Source organism: Lycorma delicatula, chromosome 3, assembly GCF_047948215.1.
Source record: "Lycorma delicatula isolate Av1 chromosome 3, ASM4794821v1, whole genome shotgun sequence".
NCBI lineage: Eukaryota > Metazoa > Arthropoda > Insecta > Hemiptera > Fulgoridae > Lycorma > Lycorma delicatula.
In genome coordinates this window covers 109,962,639-109,990,455 of record NC_134457.1, presented here as the reverse complement: position 1 = coordinate 109,990,455, position 27,817 = coordinate 109,962,639, and the positions used below count along the sequence as shown (strand labels likewise).

At 28.5% G+C, this 27,817-nt stretch overlaps 1 protein-coding gene across 1 annotated transcript; it reads left to right on the top strand.

Moving 5' to 3' along the window:
- Nucleotides 1–544: 544 nt before the first annotated feature.
- LOC142321887 (uncharacterized) lies at nucleotides 545–11,478 on the top strand. The gene is made up of 3 exons (XM_075360369.1): nucleotides 545–698; nucleotides 6,376–6,652; nucleotides 8,313–11,478. Exons 1-3 carry the CDS (start codon nucleotides 623–625, stop codon nucleotides 8,317–8,319), a joined length of 360 nt encoding a protein of 119 aa, XP_075216484.1. The 5' UTR covers nucleotides 545–622; the 3' UTR covers nucleotides 8,320–11,478.
- Nucleotides 11,479–27,817: the final 16,339 nt, after the last annotated feature.

The window sequence follows — 27,817 nt, the reverse complement described above, 5'->3', positions numbered from 1 at the left end:
ACATTTAAATTTATTTTTGTGCCATATCAAAAAAAAAGTACGAGTAAAATAAAATTATTTTGCATAAACTTAACGATAGTTTCAAAACTTTTCAGTTATGTTTTGATTATTTGGATAAAAAAAAGATTTTATTTATTATAAATTTAAAAACTAAAAAAAGAAAAAAATACACTCCTAACACTCATAATTTTGCAGTAGTAAAATTTTCCTGTGGATCGAGTAAAATTTGATAAGTTTAAACAAAATTTTCATTCAGTATGTTCACATAACATTGTAATTACGTTATAATACTATGTAAAATGATAAAGCTCTTGAAAAGATAAGGTTAATAAAGACGGTTAATATATTTCTGCCGCCAGTACTCAATTCTCAAACGTTTATAAGAGTTGCGTACGCACAGCTTGACGCATTAGTTATCACCAGATGCTAGTTCTATAATTACATTATATTAAGTGTTTTAGAAAGTACTATAAAAGAGTTATTCATAAGAATATTAACCAAAAATCAGCATTTTATTGTCTTTTTTAAATTCATAAAGGTAAAAATTTCTATTTATTCAATAACATTATCATTGTTAATTTTATTTTTTAAGCTTTTTAATGAAATAAATTACTTGAGGCACATGCCTGGTAATATGACGTTGATTATTCCGCTAAAAAAAAAAGTCGGCTTAAAACTGGGAAGCTTGCAGATAAAAGGTCAGCCGCCAAAGATATTGATACTTAATTTTAATTTAAAATTTTTTAATTTATCATAATAAATACAACTTGATTAATTTGATTATAATGGATTATAATAAGATTGTTATTAATGCATAACTGCATAAATTTCATAATTTTATTAAAAGTTGTCTTTAAAAATTCACATAAGAAACTTTCATGATCTGGAAGAATCATTAAATTCCAATAATAACAAATTGCTATGTACTATTTCTTATATGTAAAAATATAAATTAATATGGAAATGTTTCAGGAAACGTAAATACTGTTGTAAAGTCTATGCTGTGTATTTTAGTTTGATGTTTTCTTTATTTTATTAAAAATAAAAAAATTATTACTTTAAGATTTTGTAATTTGAAATATATTGTTTATAAGTTTATATCAATTAATTAAATTCGAAGCATTTCTTTAATTAATGTACAAATAAAATGTTTGATACAAATAAATAGCCTCTTGGTTTTTGCTAAAAGAAATACAGTAGTGATTACGAAAATCACATTAATTTTAGCTTTTAATTATTCACATATACTGAATACAAAGTTATTGTGTAATTAAAAGCTTTGTTAGCTAGTAGCTCTTTTTTAGATTAAGGTTAATTTAAAAAAGAGGATAAATTATGTATTGATATTGTGAAATGTCTCTTCTTTAAGGAATATGATTGGATTCAGATGTATATTCTCTCACAACATATGAATGATCTAACAGTCTTAAAAAATATTTAGACTTGTTAATAGCAAAAAATACGTAGAAGACCGTTCGTAAATATACTCATTTAGTAATATATGTTTCTTTTCTTATGTAAACTATTCTTGAGTTGAATAACTGAGTACCTCCAATATGACTCCGGATTTTAATTTTATGAAGTTTATTTCGGTATATATTATAATATTTATTTTTAATTCTCGAAGTATGTTCTATTTAATAAATATATATTAGAAATTTGATAACAATATAAAGAATGTCCCATGAAGAAGTATACACTTTTGATATAGTATCACCGCCCATTCCCTCACCGATCAAATGAAACTTTACAGACTTTTTAAAGATGGTTCTAAAGATTTTCTGTGAAAATTTCAACCTATTCGGATTTATAGAAAAAAAATGGTGGCTTTCAAATAATAACATCAATTTCAGATAAACCAAATTTATTAAATTAATAATTGCTCGTAAAAACACAGATGATAATTAGAACTAAAATAATTTAAAACAGTTAGATAATTAATCATGTTTATTACTAATTATTAACTTCTTTTATTCAATTTGAACAGCTGTATAATAAAACATCATCTGTTTTTAACCATTTTTCTAACTATTTTGTAATTAATAAAAAATGTGGTTTATCTGAAATTGATGTTTTTATTTGAAAACCGCCATTTTGTTTCTACAAATCGTAGAAGGCTGAAATTTTTAGAACATTTTTAAAACCTTCTTTAAAAGGTCTGTAAAGTTTCAGTAGAATCGGTAGAGAAATGTGCTAGTGATACTAAATCAAACGCGTATCTCTTCATGGGACACATGTCCAATTAATCATTAAAATCGATTACATAGAAATTATCACATAATAAATATTATCAAACCACCTAAAAATCTGTTTGTTGTTTTATTAATGACTAAAATAACATAATAATATAATATTCATATTATTATTAAATATTTTTTATTGGAATAACTGATAGTAATAATACACTAATATTATTTTAAATATTACATTAATATATAATAATAATTTTTATAAACAGAGATAAGTAAATTTATAAATTATAAATTCGTACAAACAGTAACAATATTGACTTCTATATTTAACTGTATGAAACATTTTACACAAGACTAAAACAAACATTTTTAAAGAAATTAAGAAAAATGGGTTCCGAAAACACACACACACACATATATATATATATATATATATATATATATATATATATATATATATATACATATATATATATATATATATATATATATATATATATATATATATATATATATATACATATATAATTTAAATTACTCTAGTGAATAAAATAGGCTAAACTGTCGACGGACGTAATAATACAAACAAAAACAAAATTTAAAACAATGCCATACTTTAACACTGAAAACAAAAGAAGTGACGTTCACATTTCCGGAAAGCACATATGTGAGCAGTTTGCAGACAATATAATTATTTTATTCAAAAACATTAAAAGAACGGGAGCATTTTAACTTCAGTTATTTTTTAGTTTTATTTATTGTGGTCATATATTTACATTTTATCTTATTTTTTTATCGACATTTAATGTTTTTGTTTTTAAATTCTAATCACTCTATTACATTATTTTATTATTAAAGAATATCTACGCAAAAATTCATTGATTCGAAAATTTTCATTATTTCCAAATTCCGTAATTGAAAATAATTTGTTTCATTTTTTTGTTTAATTAAATCGGCATAAAACAATATTTTTTCGTAAGTATAAGAATTTGTATCATAAAACAAATAGTTTTGTACTACAGGAGTATTTTCTATACAAATAAAATCAGAATTAAAATTTAAGATCAGTCAAATACAGCTAGTATCAAATGCAAAAAATCACAAAATGGCAAGCTTTTGCCTTCTATCCCTAAAGGTTTACAGAATATTTTCTCACGTAAAGAAAAAATTAATAGTAAAATTCTTAGCCTTCTTCCCTAGTAGGAGAAAATATTCTAAACATTCTAAATATTTTTTTCACTTTTCTTTTTGTTAATATTTTAAGTTTTTTTAGTAAGAAAGACTAAAGAAGTCCAATTTAAGTAAAAAAATAACTCAATTATAAGAAACAAATATAAAGTTAAATAGAATGCTCCGGGAGATATTTACCAAACTTGAATTAAAAGGTTATGCGGTCAAATGCTCATCTCATTTTCAGTTTGTCCTCCTAATCGAGTTTTTCAAAATAAATACTTATGCTTTACGAGAAATTCAAAATATTTTAATGAAATTTGATGTACATCTATTCATAATAAAATAATAATTATAATTATACGAGTAAAATAAGAGTATAACTTTTTTTTTTGTATTTCATTAATACTGTTTTTGGTATTATTATATTATATATTTTATTATTCTATCGTTATTATTATTTAATAAATTACTGAAGGAAGTTGAGTCAAAATATCTTCAGACTACATTATTTTTTCGTAAGTTCAGTTCCACTTAAACGATTTCTATCATATTTCAACTTTTTGTCAAAGGATTTTAACAAATAATTTGACATTTATTTCAGAAAATGTTTGTATTATTTTAATTAATTAATTTAATTTAATTAATTTTAATTTTATTATTATAATAATTTATATTAATTTAATAAAAATTATGTATATATTATTTATTAATTAATTCTTAACACTTCACATAATAAAATTTAATTGTATGAACTATTAATGATAAAAAAAATTTGAATGGGAAAAATTTGAAAAATCATTTCTAAAGCATAAAATTTTATTGATAAATCAAAATAGCGAGGTGACAGATAAAAGCGAGCTGGTGCATGAATTTTCTTTTGTTCTGAATCAGTCCGTCAAGTTTGTCTTACACTTCCTGGGACAATCCTCGAATAATATGTCCAAATAGTCAGCTCTTCAAAAAAAATCAAGAAAAGACCATAAAGAGAGAGACATAATATTCAGTTAAATACGCAAATTAACAAATAAACAAGCAAAAACAAATCCACAATATCAAAAATGCCTACGAATGAAAATTTAACTTTTAGAGTAAAATGAGCTTTATCATCTAAACACCAAAAGGTCTGAGTGAATGAAGAATCAGTAGTTTGTGAGACTTCATATGTGCTATATTAGGATGAGTTAGATTCTATAGATACAAATTTCACAAGTCACATATTTTTTTTTTTTTTGATTTGCTGTGATCTACTCTTGATACAGCCCAATTGATCTTAATCTAATGATGTTGCAAAATATACAATTGTAACACTGTATATAATGTAAATTTTAAACACCAACACCAATATATAAACATATATATATTTATATTTTCCTCTTAAATAATTGTAAAATTATTTAGTTTCATATGGAAATCAGATTAGATTAAAATAGGTTTTTTTAGGATGATATGTATGAGTGTGAGTCAAGACTACACTTCATTCACACTCATACATATCATCCTCATTCATCCTCTGAAGTATCATCTGAAAGGTAATTACCGAAGGTTAAACAGGAAAAAGAAAGAGTTAAGTATAAGTAGAAAACTATAGATTATTAAAAAATAATTTATTAAGTAATAAATTGTAGGTTATTTGAATTAAGTATAGGTAGCTTTAAAATATATCTTAATGCCCAAATTTCATAGCAGATTAGCGGTAATTTCACACAGTTAATTAATTTCTGTGTGTTTTCATTATAGGTTATAGGTAAACATTTTCATTATAGGTAAACATTATGTTTAGTCATTATAGGTTTTCCTAAATTCAATTAATCACACATCTCAGGAATGGTCGAACTGAGAATGTACAAGACTACACTTCATTTACACTCATACATATCATCCTCCTTTATCCTCTGAAGTATTATCTAAACGGTAGTTACCGGAGGCTAAGCAGGAAAAGAAAGAAAGGTTTTTTTAGGATATGTTCTGTTATTTTTTATGTAAACTATTAAAAAATGCTTCTTGAGTTTCTTTACTTTTAAAAAGCGTTTCAGGCTTCGTTCCTTAAAATTGTTATTGTAATATTTTTTTTAATAATATTTGGTCAACCTATAAAATTATAATTATATATTAGCAGCCAGCATTGTAAACCTGACATTACTTTTTTATGCGAAATTATTTCAGATATAAAATTAAATATTGCACAGATGTACTCGATTAGTCTGATACCTTAAAATTTACTGTTTTTTTTTGTTATTTTAAGCCAAATGACTTCGATAAAATAAATTTGTGATATAAATTTAAAATAAAAAATAAGCTCTAAAAAATCTGACAATGTTAATTTTTTTCTAAATCAATAATAGTTTACAGTTTTAATTTTGGTTAGGTTTTGGTGTTTTACCGTAGTTTTATAGTTATTACCGTTTTGACAATAACCAGTTATTTCACTGAATCTTGAAATGCAAAAGCACGCAATTTCTCATAAAATATTAATTAATAAATTTTGTCAAGGACTTTTTTTTTTGACTGATGAATTAATTCACCACAAAAACTTACGAAAGCTTCTACGTGGGAATATGAAAACTGAAATTTGTAACGTATGCCTGACCGGAATTCAAACCCGGAACATCCGGATGAATGACTAAGACGCTATCACTTCACTATAGAGATCGATATGTATTTTAAACATAAATAAAATATGTAGAATGGGGTCGTTATTCTATCAAAAATAAATTTTAAAGAGGTAATTTTAAAAAAGTAGTCGAAGCCTAATAAGATTAGCTTATTATTGTTTATTTTTTTATTTTTTTCACAGTCATATTTAATTTTAGCTACATTATCTTTATTGGCACAGCACGTTGTTCTACTATTATCTGTTACATTCATAATTTACGTATGTTTAAAATTACGACAGGTAATACTGATAATAACTTATGGAACATCTATTTTTACGAATTATCTTTAATTTTATATACTCTTCCAGGAATATGACGTAAATCAATTACTTAACAGTTTTATTTCTATTTTCTAGGAATGAACAATAAATTATTAATTAATTATGTCACAATTTTAATGATATGTGTCGTAATATTTCTCGAAAAATCAGACACCGCACCGATAAATATAAAAGTAATCGGATACCAGAAGGAATCAAATACTTCAAATATATTAAGTGGGACAACATATGATCAAATAATGGTTGCACCAAGAATAATTCAAGCTCCAGATCAAATATTTAAAGGAATAGAAGAAAGGCTATGCCAGAGTGGTTACAAAATCGATAACCTTGGTCGTTGCAGATTAGTTTGGTAATGAAATCCATTTTTTTAAATTTTTATTTAAATACGTATCTTATTTAGGCTACAATAAATCATAGATGTAAATTTTTATCAATATCTACGTGTAAAAAAATCAGATGATATTAAAGCACTTCTAATCAGAAGGCTCTATATATCTTCGTCCTATAAAATCAAAAGACTGATTTTATATAATAATGATACTACCAATGTCGTTTCTATGATAAATATAACATCAGAATTTTCCACCTGATCTATTTGTGGATTTTACTTGAGAATTTTTCAATTTTTTATTCAAATATTTCGAAAAAGTGGCAAAAAATTTATTTGAAAGTATGTGCGTTATTTTAATTGTATAATATTTACTGTATAATATCGAGTTAATAAGAGTTTCGTATATCATTAAAGTCAACAATAATCTGTTTTGATTTTCATCGTACTTTAATAATAAATAAAATCATCAAAAAAGAATTAATATTAAAATTTTTAATGACGTACAATTGTACAGTCTTGCACGCAAGCGTTCATATAAGTACATTCAGGAATCTGTACGGATGAACGTAGATTTATATTGAGAATTTGACTTGTTAATTCATTTTAAATTTGTTTTTTATACCGTCCCCTCAAACAAATCATCGTAAATCATAAGTAATATTATTTCACGTCCACTATCTTATTATAATTTATTAATAACTAATAAATTATAATTTATTGAACGTATTAAATACACAGTTTATAGTGTTATCGCAATTAACAGATTGCGATAAATTAATTATTGACACTATAAAACATATTGTTTAGTGAAATATTGTTTAGTAAATCATATTGTTAAGTGCAAGGATATTAGGATTACGGTTTAATAATTATGGATTAATTAGTTAATAGTGAATTTTTTTGTGTTTATAATGTTGTTATAATGTAATTAATTTAGTGCATTTTACGTACTGTTTAATTGATTATATTAATAATAAAATAAGAAATTTTTTACCACCAATAAAACTAGAAGAATCGTTGTTGATTTCACCTCCAGTTTGGGGGATCAAAATTTAAGGTAACATAATATTAAAAAAATTGTCAGAGGAATGAAGAAGATTCTACATTTTTTTATTTATTTATGAGTTTAATTTTGGTTGAACCCAAAAGAAATTAGAGCTATGCAGAGGATTCTGTTACGACGTTGAATGAAACGCGAAACACAAATCACGAAAATAACATAGTAATTCTCAGAATAACAATCATTCTAAGTCAGAATAACAAGGGAAAGTGGGTAATGAAGTATCTTTTTGTTACTTTCTTTACTGATTTGTACATACAAATTTGAATACCGCTTATCACCTCGTAAGGCTCTCATAAATTCAGGTAAAGCAGGTGATAATCAATCCGATAAGCGATACTTTCACAGTATTCACCATAGGGATTGGCTTAACAGTGGATATCATTACTATACGAGAAAGAAATTCTGTTTCCAGTTATATCTTGGATAAATTTTACATTCGTCATAGCCATAAGAAAGACTGGGACGAATAATTTAAACTTAAAAACGAATATAACCCTTTCTTTGGGAAATAATTTCTTATGGACAATTTATAACTCTTATTAGGGAACCGTTTTGATTAATTTTATCATGAATTATTACTTACATTATTGAATTATATTAATACTTTTTTTTCAGGAAGTGAATTAAATTATTCTCACCATCCTCTTCTTCTTCAATAACTGATTTGTTTGATGCTGAGATTCCCGTCTTTCATTATCACAAGCTGAAACCGTGCTAATGACAACTTGAAAGTTTGAAATCATACCTGGAGTATATGAATCCTTGATAAAGCGTAGGAAGTTACTACTACCATTTACTGAATGCTTGCACAATTACAATTATATTAATGAAAATAACGTAGGTATGGTGTAACTGTTACACAGTATTACTTTATAAAATAATCAATATCTTATTTTGACGAAATAATTAGTCTCATTCATTAACAGATTCCAAACTTTAATTTTAACAATTACGTTAATAAAATCAATTATTTTCAACAGTACAGAAAATTTATTAATGTTTAACAACCTGTAAAATAATAAAAAACAGATCTGCATATGTAAATTGTAGTTTTTTTTTATTTTTGATGATGTATGTTGATCTTAAACTGCTACTTAACTGTTTAAATAACATGACAGCCTTTACAACATATTTTGGAGGATATTGAATGCACTGAAGGCTAGCTATAATGGAAGATTAAAATTATTTTTGTTAATATGTTTTCCTATTAAATAGTATTCAATATTTTAATCTTCTGCTGCTGCTGATCCTCTATGCAACCAATTAAATGAGCAGAGATGATGTAATGTTCAGAATAATTATAACAATACGTTAACAAGTCTAGTATAATAAAGTCACTTTTGTATGAGTTAATTCAGTCCCTCTTATTAAGTTAATATTATTTGAGAATATTAAATTGATTAGGAAACTTGTAATCAGTTAAACAAACGTTAAATAAATTTATTAGAAAAATTCACACACGTAATGCTGTCATAATTTGTAAACTGTATCAATTTTACAAACTGTGTTGTGCCGAACTTATAGTAGTTTTAAATATATTTTATAACAGTTAATGTCAGTTTAACAAGAATTATATTAAGAGAAAATTATTGATTTTAATGTACGTAATTTATTTTCGTTGGGTCGGAGTTACGGTATCAGAAAGATAATTGTTATATTAGAGAAAATATTCTTTTACTACTTTACATTCAGTTTATGAGCTGTAATAAAAGTTATTCATTTAACTAAAATGCATTATAATAGCTATGTATTTGAAGTAAAAATAGAATTCTAGATATTATCACTCTGCCTTTGATGTAGTCTTTACCTATGGCACATTTAAAGATGTCTTGTGCTGATGATGTCTGCTTAAAATTATAAGAAAATAATAAGCTGCGAAATATCAGTGAATTACGTTAAATATTTTTTTATCACTTAATGTTGCATATTATAAAAATTTTATTTTTCTTATGAATGGAAATATTTTAATTTTATCGTCTATAAAGTAAAAATGTTTATAAAAACCTTGACCTATCTACATAAAATGGTTCCTGAAACTACGAGTACATTAATATTTTAGAATTCTTGTTATTGTTTGCTCTATTTACTAACTTAAGTCATAAAACAAGTTAATAGAAAGATAATATTGCTATATAATAAGATAAATAAAAACGGAAATTGATTGCTGGAAAACTTGGTGTAATTCAACAAGTAAGTTTTCTCGATAAGCGAATTTTATTATAAACTTATGTAATGAGAAGTTATGTACATATATTTGCAGGTACATTTCTAAAATAAAGTTTTTTAGCTTATAGAATATTTTCAAAACGTAACACCCCTTCTTAAAAACAATTTCATCACTCGTGTTAGGATTTCGAGAATACAAATTCTACAAGTTGATAAAACTGAGTCAAATAATAACAATGCTGGAGCTGATAAATTTTTCCATGGGGCCACGTAGCAATAATTAAATAATTTAAAACAAATCAGCAGTATTAATTTAAAAGAAAATCAATGTAAGCTTCATGGTACAATGAAACTTACCTAAGACGACCAACGATAATCTTCCAGAAAAACTGTATTTTCAGGATATGGACGTTTGCAGGTTAAGCAATATGATTATTAAAAATGTAGTAATATACATATAACCAATACCTTTCAAACAACCAAATAAAAGTCTGGATATGTCAAAAAATTGTTAAAACAGACTTCATCTCTTCAAATTAAGTTTGGAAATATTTCTCAATTAATTTTAAAAATAATCAAAATTCTACAACGCTGAATTTCTCTCTCTAACAAAAAAGATTATGTGATTTTCATATGATTTTTTAGTTCACATAGTAGAATAACGCACTGCATTCAATTAAAAATATTTAACTTTTTCGAATTGAATTGAATGAATTATTCCAGTTATTACCCTATCTAATCAAGCGGCATCTACTGGAGATGTCTAAAAAATTGTAAGATCGATAAAATGGTTTATAGAGACTGCTATATTTTTTTTCCACTAACTTAAATAATCTACACATAATTTCAGTTTAAAAGTAATTAAGATTGAGTTCGTAAGTACAATAAAGACATGATAAACCGAACACCAATATTTAACTAAAACTGTCAACCATATTTTAAACATATATAGAAGCTTTGTACAAGTTTATTCATCGTTTGCTAATGGTCAGTCTCGAATTGTGGAGAGATATTCTGAAAAGTACGAAGAAATCTTATTTACTATTTACCTATTTTGGAAAAATATGATCAACGTAAATTAAATGGAGTACTCCAGTTAAATACTTTTTTTATAAATTGATCAAAATTAATCACTATTATCCAACTAATTATGAAATATCCGGAGAATAAGAGTAGTAAATTAACTGACTTTATTTCCTAATATTTTTTAATAAATTTTTATCGTAAAAAAATGTAATAGGTTTATATTGAAAAGAAACGGTATGGAAATTTTACATTTACGTTACAAATTCAGGTTATAGAGTTTATGTTTTAAAAATTTTGTATTTATTTTCTAATATAAAATTAAAATTCGGACGAACCAGGAACTTTATTTTTCTATGAAGTTACTTCATTCGTTGATGAATGTTTATTGGTAAAAAAAACCAGAAAAAACAATTGTATAACTTTTTAATTATGAGATACAAAATACATTTCATTAAATTTACAGAGTATTTTTGTTCGCACAGTAGGGAGATAATACTTCAGAGTAAATTTTAACTAGCAGTAATTTATTGAACTTAATTATAATTAAATCTATGTACTTTATTTATACTATAATAATTAAAAACAACAAATTATTCTGAATTCCAGAAAGTTTTATTTGAATACCTGTATCATTATTTCAGTTCACATTTGTTATTAAAAGCACCTTAATAAAAAAATCAATATAACTTTTACAATCATATGATGTTCGCTCTGTTTAAAAAAATTATATTATTATTCATTAAAACTTTACATACATGAAAAAGGATTATTTTTACTTCCTTGTAAGAAGTTAAATATTGTGATCGCGAAAAATTTCGGTTATCAGATTTCAACGGAAACATCCATTTTGACCATCTCTAATCCACTTTGACTAGTCTCTTTACAATCTTTTCAATAAATAATAATTCAATAACAATAAAAAAAAAAATATGAAAAATAATCAGAAGTTATTAGTGAAATAAAATTTAGTGTACTTTTAGAAATGTTTACATGTAATTTAATATTATTATTACATCTGTCTATACGTAATAGATTTGGTGAAACATCTGATTATTTAATATTAACTGAAAATTATAATTTATAATCGTATTATTTTTGGATTTTCTAGTTTCATTTCTGTTTAATTTTATTTAATTATTCTGGAATCTCTGTTTAATTTTATCTTTATTGCGTTGAATATAGAGCGACTGAAAAATATACCGTCACAATAATATATTCACTGAGGCATACTTGACCGATCTTAAACTGCAAAAAATTCTTATCGTTTAGTTCATTGCTCCTCTGATATTGTCTGACAATATTCTGTCTGTCGGAGATGATCATTATTTCGTTTATTTGTTGTTGGTTGCCAATCATCTAATCGCTCTTTGGTTTGATATAATTCTTCAGATCTTAATTTGTGTACACGTTCTCTAGTTTTTCAAATTTTCTCTCTCTTTATATTTATCATCCACTCCTAATCTTTTTATTCTTCCCTTGTCCTTAAGATTTTCTTCCTCTTCAAATTCATCTTCTTGTCGTTTTTTTGAGATATATTTCTTCATGTTAACTTTCTTTTTTCTGTACGATTGTTTCTTTTTTATTTTTGATTATTCACCAAATAATCCAGTTATAAAAACTGAATATTTTACACAGTAAGGTCGAAATAAAAATTTTTAACCAGTATACAGGTGTTCACTAAACGGAATATTTTAATTATTATATACTTGTATTTATACGATACACCAGAAATCTGAAACCTTTGGTAATCAGCAACTCACGAAGATACTAATAATACTGATCGAGTAATATGAGTAATAAAGGGACTTTTACTCTATCACAATTTTTTAAAATGATATTCTAAAAAAAGCTAGCATTCAGCAATATATTTATATTTTTACTTCCTTCTCCGAAGTAAAGGAAGTATTGTAATCGTAAAAAATTTTGGTTCTCAGATTTCAACGGAAATATCCATTTTGACCATCCCTGAATCCATTTTGACTAGTTTCGGCGTGACGCCGGCACGTACCTAATAATAATAATCTTTATTCCACAAAATAAACTGATTACAAATGAAAATAAAATTATTTACAGTTATAAGTTATTAATACAGAAGCTTAGTAGACATACAACCAAACAATATAAAATAACAAAAGTAAACAATTATTACATAATCTTGTGGAACTAGGTACTCCCTTTAGTAATAACTGTATTGACGTTTACCATCCATTATTTTTCAATGAGCAAAATAATAAACTAACCATTTATTGAATAACGGTCAAGTGTGGATTTCCAAGTGGATATAGAAAATAATTACACGATACAAGTCTTGCAGTACTAAAATTTCAGCTAGTGACAAGATTATATATACATACATAAAGATTAAATAAATCAGAACCATGAATACAATACAAGAATACAGTGATAAAATTGAAAATGAAATTAATCCTAGATAAAAAAATTGAAAGAAAAATAATGATAACAAAAATAAAAATTTGAAAATTTTAGTCATCGATTCCACTCACATTCACAGGAAAATCAATTAAAAAAACTCTCTACATCTTCATTTGACACCAACCAATCATAAATTGATAGTGAAAACCTTTTAGTCTTGTATGGATTTAAATTCCCTTGGTAAGTGATTAAATATTTTTGGACCAAAGTATGAATAAAAACGTTTAAATAATTCAATTTTTGGCCTAGGAGGAACTATTCTATCCGCTTGCCGCAAAGGCATCGTAACCACAGTACCAAGGATCCTGTTTAGAGCCTTCATAATACGTCTTACATACGTACTTAATACACACACTTCATACATACGTCCGTACGTATCTCGTATATCTCAAAAACGATTAGCCGTTTAATGATGAAATGTTGGATTTGTAACTGTTATAACATCTACTTATGCATTTCCCCTTTTGCTTGCAATTGACTGGACTAAAAGTTTCCAAAAAAAAGCCCAAAAAACAAAAGATTTGAATATTGGACTTTTTCTTAACTGCAGTAATAAGCCCTCATTTAGCGCTTTTCAACGATATATCATAAAGTGGTTCTTATTTTCATTGGTCCTAAAGTTACAGCTACATAAAAGTTTAATTAATAAAATATTTGGATCTTACAAGGGGAAGACGCATCGGTATGAATCCGACTTCATTTCCTTTTTGTTAATTATTATTATTTTTTAATTTAAATATATTGATTTATTAATAATTAACCTGTAACTGTAATAAATAATTTACAGTACATAATACAATAGTAACAATAAAAACAAGAATGAAAAAAAATCAAAAGTTATTAGTGAAATAAAATTTTATGTACTTTTCATTTTAAAAAAATGTCTATATGCCATTTAATATGCGTACGTGGAAATCGTGTTGTGTCCACATCAGATTTTTTGTAATTCATTGCGAGAATTATTTAAAATTTATTAAAAATTTTAAAAATCCTATATTATATTTTGCTACGTAAATATTCTTTAAGTGTAAAATCCTTAAGTGCAACCACAAAGTACCTTAAAAAAAACACATACAAAAAATTATATGACCAAAATTCAAAATAATTTAATTATTTTATTTAAATTATGACTGCATCACTGGTGTTTAAAACACCAATTATTTACAGAAGAAAATTTAACAGATCATCTGTTTTTATCTATTCTGTGATGCTAGAGAATGAAGGGTAAAAAAAAAGAATCGATTTCAATTATTTTTGTAATCCTATAATTTTTAATAGTTGGAATTAAATTAGTCAACATACTCAGGAATGAATATCAGTAAAAAATATTGCTAAAGTTTAACCAGTTAATTTATTTCGAGATATAAGAAAATAAGAAGATTATCACAGGAAATTGCTAACTTTTTTTACTGATAATTCTTCCTTAATTTTATTTATTCTAATAAATATTGTACCAAAATCTTAGAGAAACAATGTATAGAATCTATAAATCTGGTAAATTCCAAGTATTTGGAATCCACGTTGCATCTCAGCATAAATGCAGAATAATCTATATCTTTCAACTTGTTTTTTTCTGTTCAATTCACATAATTATCTTTCAATTCACATAATAATAACTTCTTTTTTTTTCATTAAATTTACTGTCTTAAAGGATCTCATAAACAAACACAGCTGTTTTTCAGAGGTTTCCATATAATAATAAATACAGAGTTAAAACAAAAACCAGAAATAATTCCATTGAAAAATAAAACATAAAACAAAACTCATAACTTCGATTATACAAAGCAAATAAAAAATTTTCTTATCCTCATAAACATTAATATTGTGCTCTAAAATTCTCTCCTTCATATTACTTTAAATTAACTAAATAGTTAAACAAAAACTAAGAATGACATCCTTCAACTTCATAGAAATGAAATTTAATGTGCCCGGTGACAGATCTGAGAAAATCTTTGGGACAAGATATGACAACGAACGATAGCCATACTTATCACGAGTCCACTGTAGAAAATAAGGGGTCTTACGAGTTTCATAGTTCATATTTTTTATTTTTAAAACGTTTGATGAGAAAAAGTTCTCCATAACAATATTTTGAAACAGCAGACCTTTAGGTGATATAAGTCTGCTGATTCTGTGAGCTTCTTGGATATTTATAGGAATATGTCTATTGTTATATGCTTTTAGAATAGTTTTTATTACTTTTATCTTTTTGAATGAAAAGGATTACATTTAAATATCAATCCTCCGCATGTCCCCAAACAGTAACACCATATCTTAAGAGTGACTCAAATAAGGTGTAATATACAATTTTTAAAACATAATTAGGGAGACGAAACTGTAGCTAATACATTTTACATTGCACACTACGCAACTGAGCAGAAATAACAATAATTTCCTAAAACAAATAAAAATATTGATTAATAATAATGCCTAAATATTTATGCTCAGATTTATACGCTACTACAGGACAATTGCAGGAAGGTGAATAATTTTGTAAACAAATACAACTATATGTTTTTAATAATAAGTAATAATAATTGGAAAAGTTACATTATTCTGTAAAATGAATTTTACAAAAAATATTTAATATCAGTAAAATTTTAACTATATGTTCAAACATGACAATCATTTTATATCTTTCTAAAGCGATCACAAAATCAGAATTCGTTTAAGCCTAGCTATATAACACGAAATGAGATTATGAAGTGATTAGAAATCAATATTATTGTTTAAAAAAGTAATGTCAATGGAAGTAATAAAACTGTTTTTATTGTAATTTTGTTTACCTAAATTTAGAACATTTTACTACAGAATTAAATAATCCTATCAACATAAAATAAAATAAATCAAAAATAAACATAAAATAAAAAAAAAGTACTTATAAATCTATTACAAAAAAAGGAAATAAATTTATTACTGAAAAACAAAAGCATTACATTTCTAAGCATCTTCTCTAATTATTGTAACTTGCATCTTTTTATTATTTATGTGACATAATATTTATAAATATATAATGTATAATTATTTATATGATATAACTGTAAAATTTATATTTTAACCTAACAATACAACAGAATTTGACTTAGCTGTTGTAAGTGGAAAAAAAAGTAGTTCTAAACATCTATTCGTAAATAAAAAATATCCATTTTATCCCCGACTAATGTACAGATATTCTTAACCGAAATTAGATTAGAGGTTTTCGAAAAAAATTAAGAAAGTTTAAAAAAAAATAAATAACTTGTCGTGAACTTGTCTCCATATCCTATTAAAAATTAGTCTTTTATTCAACTTAACTGAAATAACTTGTATAAAAGAGCCAGTTACAAACTGCGTGTTAAAGTTTTTAATTATTTTACATTCTTAAACCATCTATCTACCTGTGGTAAACTGTGACTTTTTTCCAGGTCTCCTTCTAATAAATAAGTATTAAATGACAAAGGAGGCAGATATATTTTATAATTTGATAGATTCCTATATTTTTCAATAAAAATAAACTTTTTAAGTAAATTAGACAATAATAATATCGACTTTATATTAGTTTCGGGCCGGTTCTGAACCTGATCTACACTTCTGACCTGTCTACTACAGCTAATGTCACGGTTGCGTCGACACGGATGACACGGCGATCTGGGCGGTTGACGATAGCCCGATTACTGCCTCGGAGAATTTGCTCTGCAATAGATGCCAACAGCATTTGGTTGCTTACATGGAAGATAAAGGTTAATTCGGCGAAGTCCTGCCACTTGAAATTCACGATGAAGAAGGAAGATTGCCTTGCGGTTCGGTTAAACGGTGTCAAGATACCTCAAGTCAGTACGGTACGGTACGGTACCTGGATCGCCCGTTCCACGTGAAAGCAACATATTATGGAGAAAAGGAAGTTACTTGACATTAAGCCTAAAAAGATGTACTGGGTGTTGGGTAAGAGATCACAACTTTCTTTGTACAACAAGGCTCTGCTCTGCAACGCTTTCTTGAAACCGATGTGAACGTACGGAATTAAACTCTGGGGATCGGCCAGTAACAGCAAACGTGGAGAACATTCAACGGTTTCAGAATAAACTTCTATGGAATATAATCCACGCGCCGTGGTTCGCGAGGAATGCTGAGATCCACGATTACATAGATATTCCATACGTTCGAGTGGAAGCTGGATGTTTACTTTCAAGAATATGTGTATATGTCCAGGTTGGATAAATAAATTAATCACCTCGCTTTGAATCTGCTAGACAAAAGCGAGGACGTTTGAATACTTAAAAGGCTGCATTTGCTTGATCTTACTGATGACCCGTTATGATTATCCGGTTTGGCGGCTAGGTGCTCACGTTTATTGTTTCTTGGCTGTTTCAAAGTTACTATTTAGTTTACTGTTCTACTTAAAGTTATTTATTTGCTGTCTTAATCTTAATGTTGACTGGACATTCAAAGGCAGTATCAAATGTTATATTATTTATGTTATACTATTGTTTGTTTGTTATGTTATGCTATTGTTTTTTTATTACTTGAAGGTTATCATTGGGTGGTTCTCTTTCACGTGATGGTCAGTCATACGACTTACTTATACCTTCATTGTAGAAGCTGATTGTAAGTAAATAAAAAAATTCAGCAAAAAAAAAAAAAAAAAAATAGTATAATGCTCGGGAAAATTTAAAAGATTTTAAATAGCAGGCAAGCAATTAACTGCTACCTACAGAATTTATTGTTAGGAAATGTATAAAAAGATTCATAAATAGTTTTAGCGTGAAAGGTGGCGTTATTGTTATTTTATATTGTATATTGTATCGTTGCAATACGATATTCATTTTATATCGTATCGTTGTTATTTTAATGATATATTATTGTTATTTATATCAAGATAATTATTCAAGGGTTACCTGCACTTTAAATCTACAGAAAATACATGCATTATACCAGTACATCAGCATCAATATTTTCTGATTGAGTTTTGTTAACTAATAAATTGATGTAAAATTTTCATATACAAAAAAGTTAACATATCCTGTAAAACATTTTACAGGCATTAAACAAAATGCTTTCTGATCCCTTCATGCTTTTCTGAAGATTGAATGATAAAACAAGTAACGTAATAATAATTCCATTCTTTTCCAGTGCTGCACGCAATCTGTGAATGGCACGAATGAAATTTTTAGATTTTATTAGAGTATAATATTTTTAACGATAGTTTTACATAAAACTATATTTATTTGCAGGTGTAAAAATTGAATAATCTTTAGATCTGCACTAGTACACTTTAAATTAATTCTTCTTTAAATTTTTTTATTATTTTTGTATCGTTACTTTTTGGTTTTTTAAAGTTGCTTGAATTTTAGTTTTAGTCTCAGTTCTTGTATCGTAAATTTTATCTTATTTATGTTTATTGAAATTAAAGGTGTAGTATTGTGTTTTTGCACATTCAAATTATTTTATAACTACTGCAGAAACTAATGAAAATGTAAAAATATTTAACATAAGAATAGGATTAATTTTCTAACAGAAAAATTAAATTAAAATAATAAAAACAAAATTAACGTTTGTATTTACGTAAATATAAAAATATTTTATTACCATTATTAATTTATCTTATTTTTTATGAATGTATTTTTTAAATATTTGTAATTTATAAGTTATATTTTAAAATATAATTCGCAAATATCTTTATCTTTAAATACATAATTTATTTATTTATATTATTTTTTGTTAATAAATTAATTTATACCAAAAATGTTTGATTTGATTTTATTTGAAAGAGTTTTTCCTTTTTTTTCCCGTAGGAGGAGGAAAAAGCTCTGCCAGGCCCGCTCTTACAGCAGTGCGGGGCTCTCACCCGCTAAAAACCTCCCCGTCTAGTCACGAAGGGGCCGAAACCAATCCCTATGGCATGCACTCAGCCCCCGCGTATTCACCCGAGCTCTCTTCGATTCGATTCGAAACGACCCTGTGGCGTCCCCTGAGGGCGGTTGACGGATGGGACCTCCGGTGAGCCCCGCCGCCCACCCCCAGAGGCTGGTCTCACGATTATTCGTCTTCAGACTCCGTGCCTTGATCCATATTCTGTCGATTTCACTCCTCATGCGCCTTTCTACGTATCATAGTGGAGACCACTGCCATTACTTTATCCCACTGGTCCGTGCTGCTAAGCATTACTCTTATTATATTGCTCGCGTTCACTATTCCTTGCTCTACCAGTCTGACTCTCAAATCTCGTCATCTGCGGCAGGAGAATACTACAAGTTCCGTGGGGTCCTGTTCCCTGCAATCATGACACTGATTGGTGATGTTCCTACCCATCCGTTGTAAGTATTTGAAAGAGTTAACAAAATATAATGAAACTCTTAACTTCACGAACTATCCCACCAAATTTCGTAATAAATGTTACATGATATTTATTATAATTCTCATCCAGAGCTCAAATATTCTGAAATTGATTTAGTCTGCTACGAGTTGATTGAGGAAATAGATTTTCTTTCGATTCCTTACTGTCTCACCTGCCGAAATTATTAGAATCTCTTAATATACCTGTAAAGATTTTATTGTTTTCTCTTTTTAGTAGTAACTTACTGTAATTTTTCCTATAATAAGGAAAAAAATTAAAATTATTTTTAAAATTAATCATATGTTTTTTATGATTCTGCTGTGAACGAGGGTTTATCACAATATCCTTTGAATTTCCAAAGTAATGCTAAGCTGTTCATTTTTTTATCATGGTGTAGTATAAATCTCTATTTAGAATAAGATATAGTGTACAATAAATTCATCAATATTAGAATTAAAAAAATATATTTATTGATAACAAAAATAAAAGGAACAAAATAAATATTTTTTCTTTTTTTATGAAAAATCTACAGGAAACCTTTTGTGGGTAAGAATTAAACCCATTTTGTCATAAAATCAGAAAAAGGAAACAAAAACCATTTCTGTACTCATGACCAATGCTGTGACGCCTGTAATATTTATTATTTTTTGAAAATGTCAAATTGTTTTTAGAAATTACTTTTTATGTACGGAAATAAAAGACTGTCATAAAGACTATCTTAAAATGTGTAATTTAAAAGAAACACAAATATTGTACGTAAATCAAACGAAAGAAGATGTTAAATTGCAAAAAAAAAACAAAAAACAAATTAAATAATATTAAAAAAGGAACTTTAAATTTTATAATATTTTTATTGGATTTTATACATTTCAAGTAACATGAAAAATTGACCTTACCCAAGATGACAATTGAAGATACTCAAATCGGATGAATATTACTTAAAATTTACCAAAATACGTTCAGTGTGTTGTCAAAGAGCTTTTATTCCAAGAAAAAAGATTATCACTTACCAAATCACAGGAACAATTCAAAATACCTAAGTAAACTGATCCCGTAATAATATTTATATTATTCATAACTCAATTCGAATGAACAGTAAAGGTTAAATATTTTTTAAAAAATATCATCTGTATTACATGAAAATAAAAATTACAGGATGAATATTCTTATTTGTTTATCAAATTTAAATAACGACTTCACCGGTTGTTTTCACCATTAAAATCAGTTTTCAAAGAAAAATACAAGCGAACGTATTTAGAGAAGTTATTTTTTTGTTCACATTATTATATGTTCCCCGAATAATTTCAAATCATTTATTACAATAAGAATAAGCTTTTCTAGTTCATATTATATTCTGCATATATAAATTATATTCTGCTATCTAAATTAATTTAATCTTACTTCGGATTGATTTAATACTGGAAGAAAATTTTAGCATTTCTATAAACCTCTTTACTTATACACAATAAGTATCGAGGAAACCAATGAAATGCTTTCTTCATGTGCTAAAATATCTTAAAACTTAATCAGCTTTTGTTGAATGTATCTTGCTACGAATTTTAGACGTAAGTTATAAATCTTTGTTCAGTGTCAAATAACTTTTCAGAATTTTTTTAATTTTCATAACGCCGTATCATATCTCATAAAGTAAATGTTCAGAAATATATTTTTTTTATAAATTAAAAATACAGTAATTCCTTAGATAACACCTCATGTCTCAGGAATGTTTCTAACATTTCATATTTTTATATTTTTGTATCAATAATTCGTCGGACAAATATCAATGTGTAATAGTAACAGTAATCTTTTATTATTAACAGTAAAAATAGGGAAAAGGAAATAGCAATTCATGAAAGAAAAAGTTTCATGATGGAAATATTAAGGAAAAACAATATAAAAAGAACTTACGATAACCGAACAGAAAAAAGTACAAAAAATTCATTCTGTAGGTGCATTAAAGAATAATAGTCATGCAAAAAATGAGTCATATATTTATTGTTTTGTAGAAGGTGAACAAAAACGGATATTTGTCACTAATATCAAATATAGATTGAAAAAGAAATACTGTTTATATCAATAAAGATAGAATAAAATGTGTAAGAAAACAGATGGATAATAAAGTAGATTTAAATGAATTAGGTACAAGAAATCCGAAAAAATGACATAGTAATAAACATGATATTTATGTAAAAATTAGTATAAATACATGATTAAAAGTGGAATAAGATAGAACAAGAAAAGTGAACAAAAAAGGATGGAATCACTGAAACACCTAAAATAATATTGACTGATGATAGGAATATGGAACAGAATTAACAAGAACAAGATTGTTATGTTAGGATTGAAAATGCTTCATGATAAACATGGATGACTCAAAACGGTTGGACGGTAGCAACCAATATCATAATTAGCTTCTAGAGCTCACCTAACTGCGTGAGCGGATAAACGTGGTGTACTACACCACTCGCTTGCGTGTCTCACCGCTCACTTGTCATATATTACTAAAATGGGTAGGCGCACCCCGTCTAAATACTAAGATATTGTCAATAAATTAGCATTTATTCCGTCAAGGACAGCAATTTGCTGTTACGCCTAGGTCGGTGAATGCCAGCATGTAACTGTCCACCATATTACAGCGCTTGCAGCTATATTTGACCAATGGCCAGCCACTTCTCGAGGGTAGCTTCCTATAGCAAGCGGTAAGAGTCTTATATCCCTTAAATTATACTTTTCAATCGGTATCAGCATACCGGTTGAACAAAACAACGGCATCAAGGAACTCCCACACGGTCCGACAATGCGGCTCACGCCACATTGACTCGCCGCTTGAGAGGCCAATTTTCCCCTTGATCTCTAAGTTCCAGGCTGACCTGAGTTCTGGGCCCCCTCCAAGAGCTGAGCAGTAGAACATCATGTGTTCGTTTGACTGGACCTCCCGGCAGACGCACACTCATCAGCTGCCAGGTGGAACCGAAACAAATATTGGTTCAAATTCCCCAGTAGTTGGAGATCATTTGGACTCCCGTTGCCCTTAAAAACGAACTAGAGGCGTACCAATCCTCCTAAGTCCTGTATAAATCTATACAAGGAACTACCCTTAGTCGTGGCGTGCCATTATTGCTACCATGCTTCCATGGCGAGACATAAAAAACATACTGGTTTTTATATTCGACGTGTTGATTTGCTCACAAAGGATGTAGATGCTCTTACTTCCGAGGTGAATTTAGTGCGTGATATCCACAAGACGGCTGGAGACTCAGGGATTGTAGATGTCCTCTCCATGCGGCCCTCATTTGTGGATACTAAAATGGCAACAGTGGTGGTTCTGTCTCTTCTCGCGGATAAATTGCTGAAGGATGGCCGCATCCGCATTTGGTGGGTGTCTTGCCGGGTTACCTGAGAAGCGTTGGTATATATGTTGGCGGATTGGGCACCGGGCTGGGTCTTGCGACGGTTCCGATAGACGAGGACATTATTTCAACTGTGGGATTGCCGATTTCTGTGAGGCCATAATTTTGTACGCTACGCCCGTATCGGCTCATCGTATGTAATTTCAGTGTTATAGGGATATTTTATTGCGAGCCCAGCGTCTTCTATTGCTAGCTGTTGTCGAGGGCTACAGAACGGTCTCGCGCGAGGCAGTGTATGTAATCGCTGGCAATAAACCCATAGATATTCTGGCTACGGAACGTAGCAAGAGGTATGTGTTGAAGAAGGAAGGCCTTCTACTCCCAGGGCGTATGCAAGAAATTGAAGACCAAGGTTTTGACTCTTGTTAAGTTAGGTGGAACGAATCTTCTATTGGTTGATATACGCATTGTATATTTCCGGTTGTTAGGGAATTGAGAGCGGTTAAGTGGGTTTTCTCCAATCGGAACATAATACAATTTCTATCGGGACATGGTGCGTTTAGGGACAGTTTGCTTAGGTTTGGTTTGGTCGATTCAGGCCTTTGCCCGGATTGTGGAGTTGATGACACTGCGGATCATGTCTTTTATGTTTGTTCCCGGTACGAGGTTAAATGTACCAGAGTCGCTAGGAACTCGGGAGAGTAAATTCCTTTTTGGATCTGCGGGTCAATTGGAAGACCCGTAGAGAATGGACAATACTGGCTGGCTTCCTGAAGTATCTCTCACTGAGCAGATCGGCTGAGGGGGTATGAGTAGAGTAGTATCCCGGGTGGCTAGGGTACCGCCTGGACAGTTAGACTGGCCGGAGGTAGGCGCATTGGCATCGCGCCTCGGTAAGGTAGAAGTATATTGGAAATTATGTAAAGAATAAGTTGTCGGCGGGACGATGACTGCACTGCCGAGGTCATGGTCGGCGAGGACGGTGTAGTGCATTCTTGACGACGGTGGTTAATAAACGAGTAACAATATAGAAGTCAGCGGGATGGTAATTGCACTTCCGAGGGCATGGATATCCAAGCAGCTGTAGGGTGTAGCGCCATCTCGACTTTAGTTGTATTAGGTGATGAAGAAAATATCACGCGGGACTCTGCGATGGAGCTGTGTGGGAGTCGACGGTCTGTCCACCTCTCCCTGGTAGACCGGAGTCCGTAGTTGTTTAATTGAAAGCTTAGATCAGAAAGAGATGAGAATATTAAGGGAAATAGGAATAAATTCGTTGTTGCGATTAACATTGCAGGTGGTATGAATTATATTTACCAAATAGACTCGTACGATATGAAACATTTATAGTCACAATTAGCTTATTTAAATGTAGAACTAGGCGCGGAGTTCGTGCTTCTGCGAGCTCGGTTAGCTAGTTCAGAGGGCAAAGTTGTAGAACAGTCAAGATGTCCGGACGAGGCCTGCAGCGAAGGCAAAAGCTGAATTAAATATCACTGATGTAAATTTCAACCGAAGAATTTACATCGGTGGCATCCCAATCGAGACCTGGCTTATTACTAAGAGGTGTAATCAGTTAGAGGGTCTGAAGACGACTCCCGTTAAAGCCCATTAGGGCTAGGAACGGGACGGTGGTGTGACGACCGGTATCGTCACAAGGTGGGTGTCTTACCGTTCAGGAGTTGGGATGTGGGTTACCGATTGCGGGACATTTACGTAAGGATTTCCCAACGGAGGCCAAATTTACCCTTTGTAATTCTCGGGGACGCGGCTGCAAGACCAAGGCCAAATAATGAGGTGCTTTTGGGGAAGACCTGGGTTGGGACAGTCCTGTCTAGGAGGGTTAGGCCACTTAGGTGTCCCGCTGCCGATGATTGGATAGGGACTCCCTTAGTGTTCCGATCGGACTTCGATGAGGGAGGCAAAGCAAGACCGTTGTCCCGGTGGGATTCCTTTGGGATTCCTCATTTGGGGCGTGGCAACATGACCAGAGACCCGGTGGGAAGATCTCCTCATTAGAGGCATGATAACTAATTAAAGACCGAGTCCGGGCTGTCTGGGAGAACGTCAGTTCTTGACAAGGCAGTCTGAGGCGATGGCATCCCCTGGAACTGTGATGTTGCTTGGTTTCGGGTCTGGCTCCAGAGGGGGTTATAAAAGCTGATGAACTCAAAAAAAAATTCAATTTTATTGAATTATGTAATGATGAAAATTCAGTTTTATTTAAAGAAAAAAGTAACCATTACAAAATTATTTGTCAAAATTTAAAAAGCATAAACGTCTAGATACGTAGCGTTCTAAAGTAGGGATGGCACCGCTGGTAGTACAGTGGAGGAGATTAAGTACAGCGAAAGGACTGATTAGGAAGATTATGTAGCAAAAAGCCGTAAATGGGTGGTCCCGCAATGAGTTCCACCTTGCGCATCAACTAAAATTTCTAGTTTTTGAAGAATAATATCTCAAAATTTAACCGAATAATTTTGTTTTTATGTAAAATCTTAAACTAAAGTTTGAGGTTTAGGATTTTAAAAGCTTAAGATTTTTTCATGTAAAACTTAAAACTTTTTAATAAATTATTATTTTATTTACTTATTTATTAAATTAATAAAGAAATCAATATGAAACATCGAATTCGATAAAATATCAAATTTTTCTTTAAAAAGAAAAAAAATAAATTCTACTATTCCTAATTTTCTTTTTTTGATCTGTTTGAAATTCCGTGCTAATAATCAATTCTACACATTTGTCATTTACGAATCATATAAGGAGGGTACAAAATATTTAAATATATTTGAGTGTAGATTAATCTATATTAATAAATTTTATCTATTTAGTAATGATATGAAGTACAAAAGAAGTAACTAGCATGCACTTATAAATTTTTAATATTAAAGTTATGTGGAGTTAATCAGCATTTCAAACAGGTTAAGAAATATTTTTTTTAATCTGTAAATATTTGTTCGCGTAATAGAAATTAGAGTAAAATTATAGAGTGAAACGTACCGTTAGAGGAAAATCATGACAATCCAATACAATATATTTAAATAACAGTATTTTATTTAAATTCAAATACCACTAAAGGAAAATCTCTACAAATATTTGAAGATAGTTGAAGACTATGTGATTATGATAATAAGGACCATGGGATTAAGAAAAACTTTTAATAAGTGTTTAGCAATTCCAATACTTAATTTGGTACGGATAAAAACATCTCTTTAATCTTGAGATTTTCTAAAACAGTAGAAATTGATAAAACCGAAATCGTCATTAATGGATATTACCATTCAGATAACATATTGTACTTGATTTGAATTAGGGAATTCCCTTTTACATATACTCTTCAGATTTTTCATACTCGTAATTTTTTCCTCGTGCTAGACCTGACTAATACAGTTAAAGAATGATAAGAAAGTAAATAATAAATATTTTTTATATACCAGTATTTCCTTATAATACATTTGTAAGTAGTTGTATATTCCTAATAATTCAAAATCACTTAATAATTTTTTACACGTATAATATAATATTTTTTATAATATTATATTTTTTTATAATATAATATTTTTTTTATTTTTATAATATAATGTTTTTTACACGTATAATATTTTAACACGTATATTAACACTACAAATGAAAGCTAAATAAAACCGAATCGTAAAGTAAGAAAACAAAATTAAAAATAAACATCAACATTTTACTTTTTTCCAATATTTTTCTACATTAAAGAGGATTTTATTAAACAACATAAAATCGATTTTAAGGAACGTGATTTTATGTACACTTATCCGATCGTGTCACCTACATGAAATCACAGATATGCAATATGTATGGGTGAACTGCGCCCATAAGATGTTGTGTATAAGATGTTAGGCTGTAATGTAGATATTTTGTTTTCCTATAAAAAAAAGCATTTCTTTAAAACATTCCTTTTTTGTAAATGGAGCCAGGCTATTTTCATACATTTTCATTTCAAAGGAAAATTTCAGAAATAATAAAAATAAATAAATACCGATTATTTACCACCTGGTTACAATACTTTTATGCAAATTTAAAAGTATATATTGTTTATAGTTCTTTTTTTATTGTAAAAATGTTAAAGCTTTCTGATTTTAAATAAATGAATGCTTTGCAGAATGCAAAAATTCAATTAAAATAATTTTTAAGTTTCGTTTAAAATCTATTTACCCAGTTCAAAAAATTAAATATAAAATAAAAATCACTTCTTCTTTAGGTAAATTTTTTTTATATATTCCACGAATATTATTTGTTGAGCAGCCCGTTAAATTTTATTTGAAATATGATATATTATACAGACTTTATTTATTTTATTGAAGATTATTTGATTATTATAGGAAAATATGGCAACATTCAAAGAAATAATCTTTCTATTTCAAAATTGACAGCATTTTTCAATATTAGATGATTGTATTCAAAAAAATAAATAAATAAAAGTAAAAAATATTTAAAATACATTTTTTTCGATTTTTTAAAAACTGACAAAGGATTGCATAACTTCCCCGTCTTCGCTGTTGACAGACCATTGTTTCAAATATACCTTGAGTTTTTAAGTATTATAGACTTCATTATGTTTAGTTAAAATCGATCCAATAAATTACGTAATACAAGTAGGAAACTATTTTGGAAATCGATTTAAGATAAAAAATTAAGAAAAAAATTTATAAATCGGTTTCTGTAGTGTTCTTAGAGGTTCCTTGAGGTGGCGAATTTAATTAGCTAATACTCAGCTTATTAGTGTTATCTCAAGCAAAAATTAAATATTAAAATTAATATATACTTCTCTTATAAGGAAACATTTTAATTAAATCTCACGC

What these genes read in the sequence shown, in the direction of transcription:
- LOC142321887 (XM_075360369.1), top strand. Translation starts at nt 623, where the DNA reads ATGCCTGGTAATATGACGTTGATTATTCCGCTAAAAAAAAAAGTCGGC. An exon ending in GGGAAGCTTGCAGATAAAAG is followed by an intron (nt 699 to 6,375) that starts GTCAGCCGCCAA and finishes TCTATTTTCTAG; the next exon opens with GAATGAACAATAAATTATTA.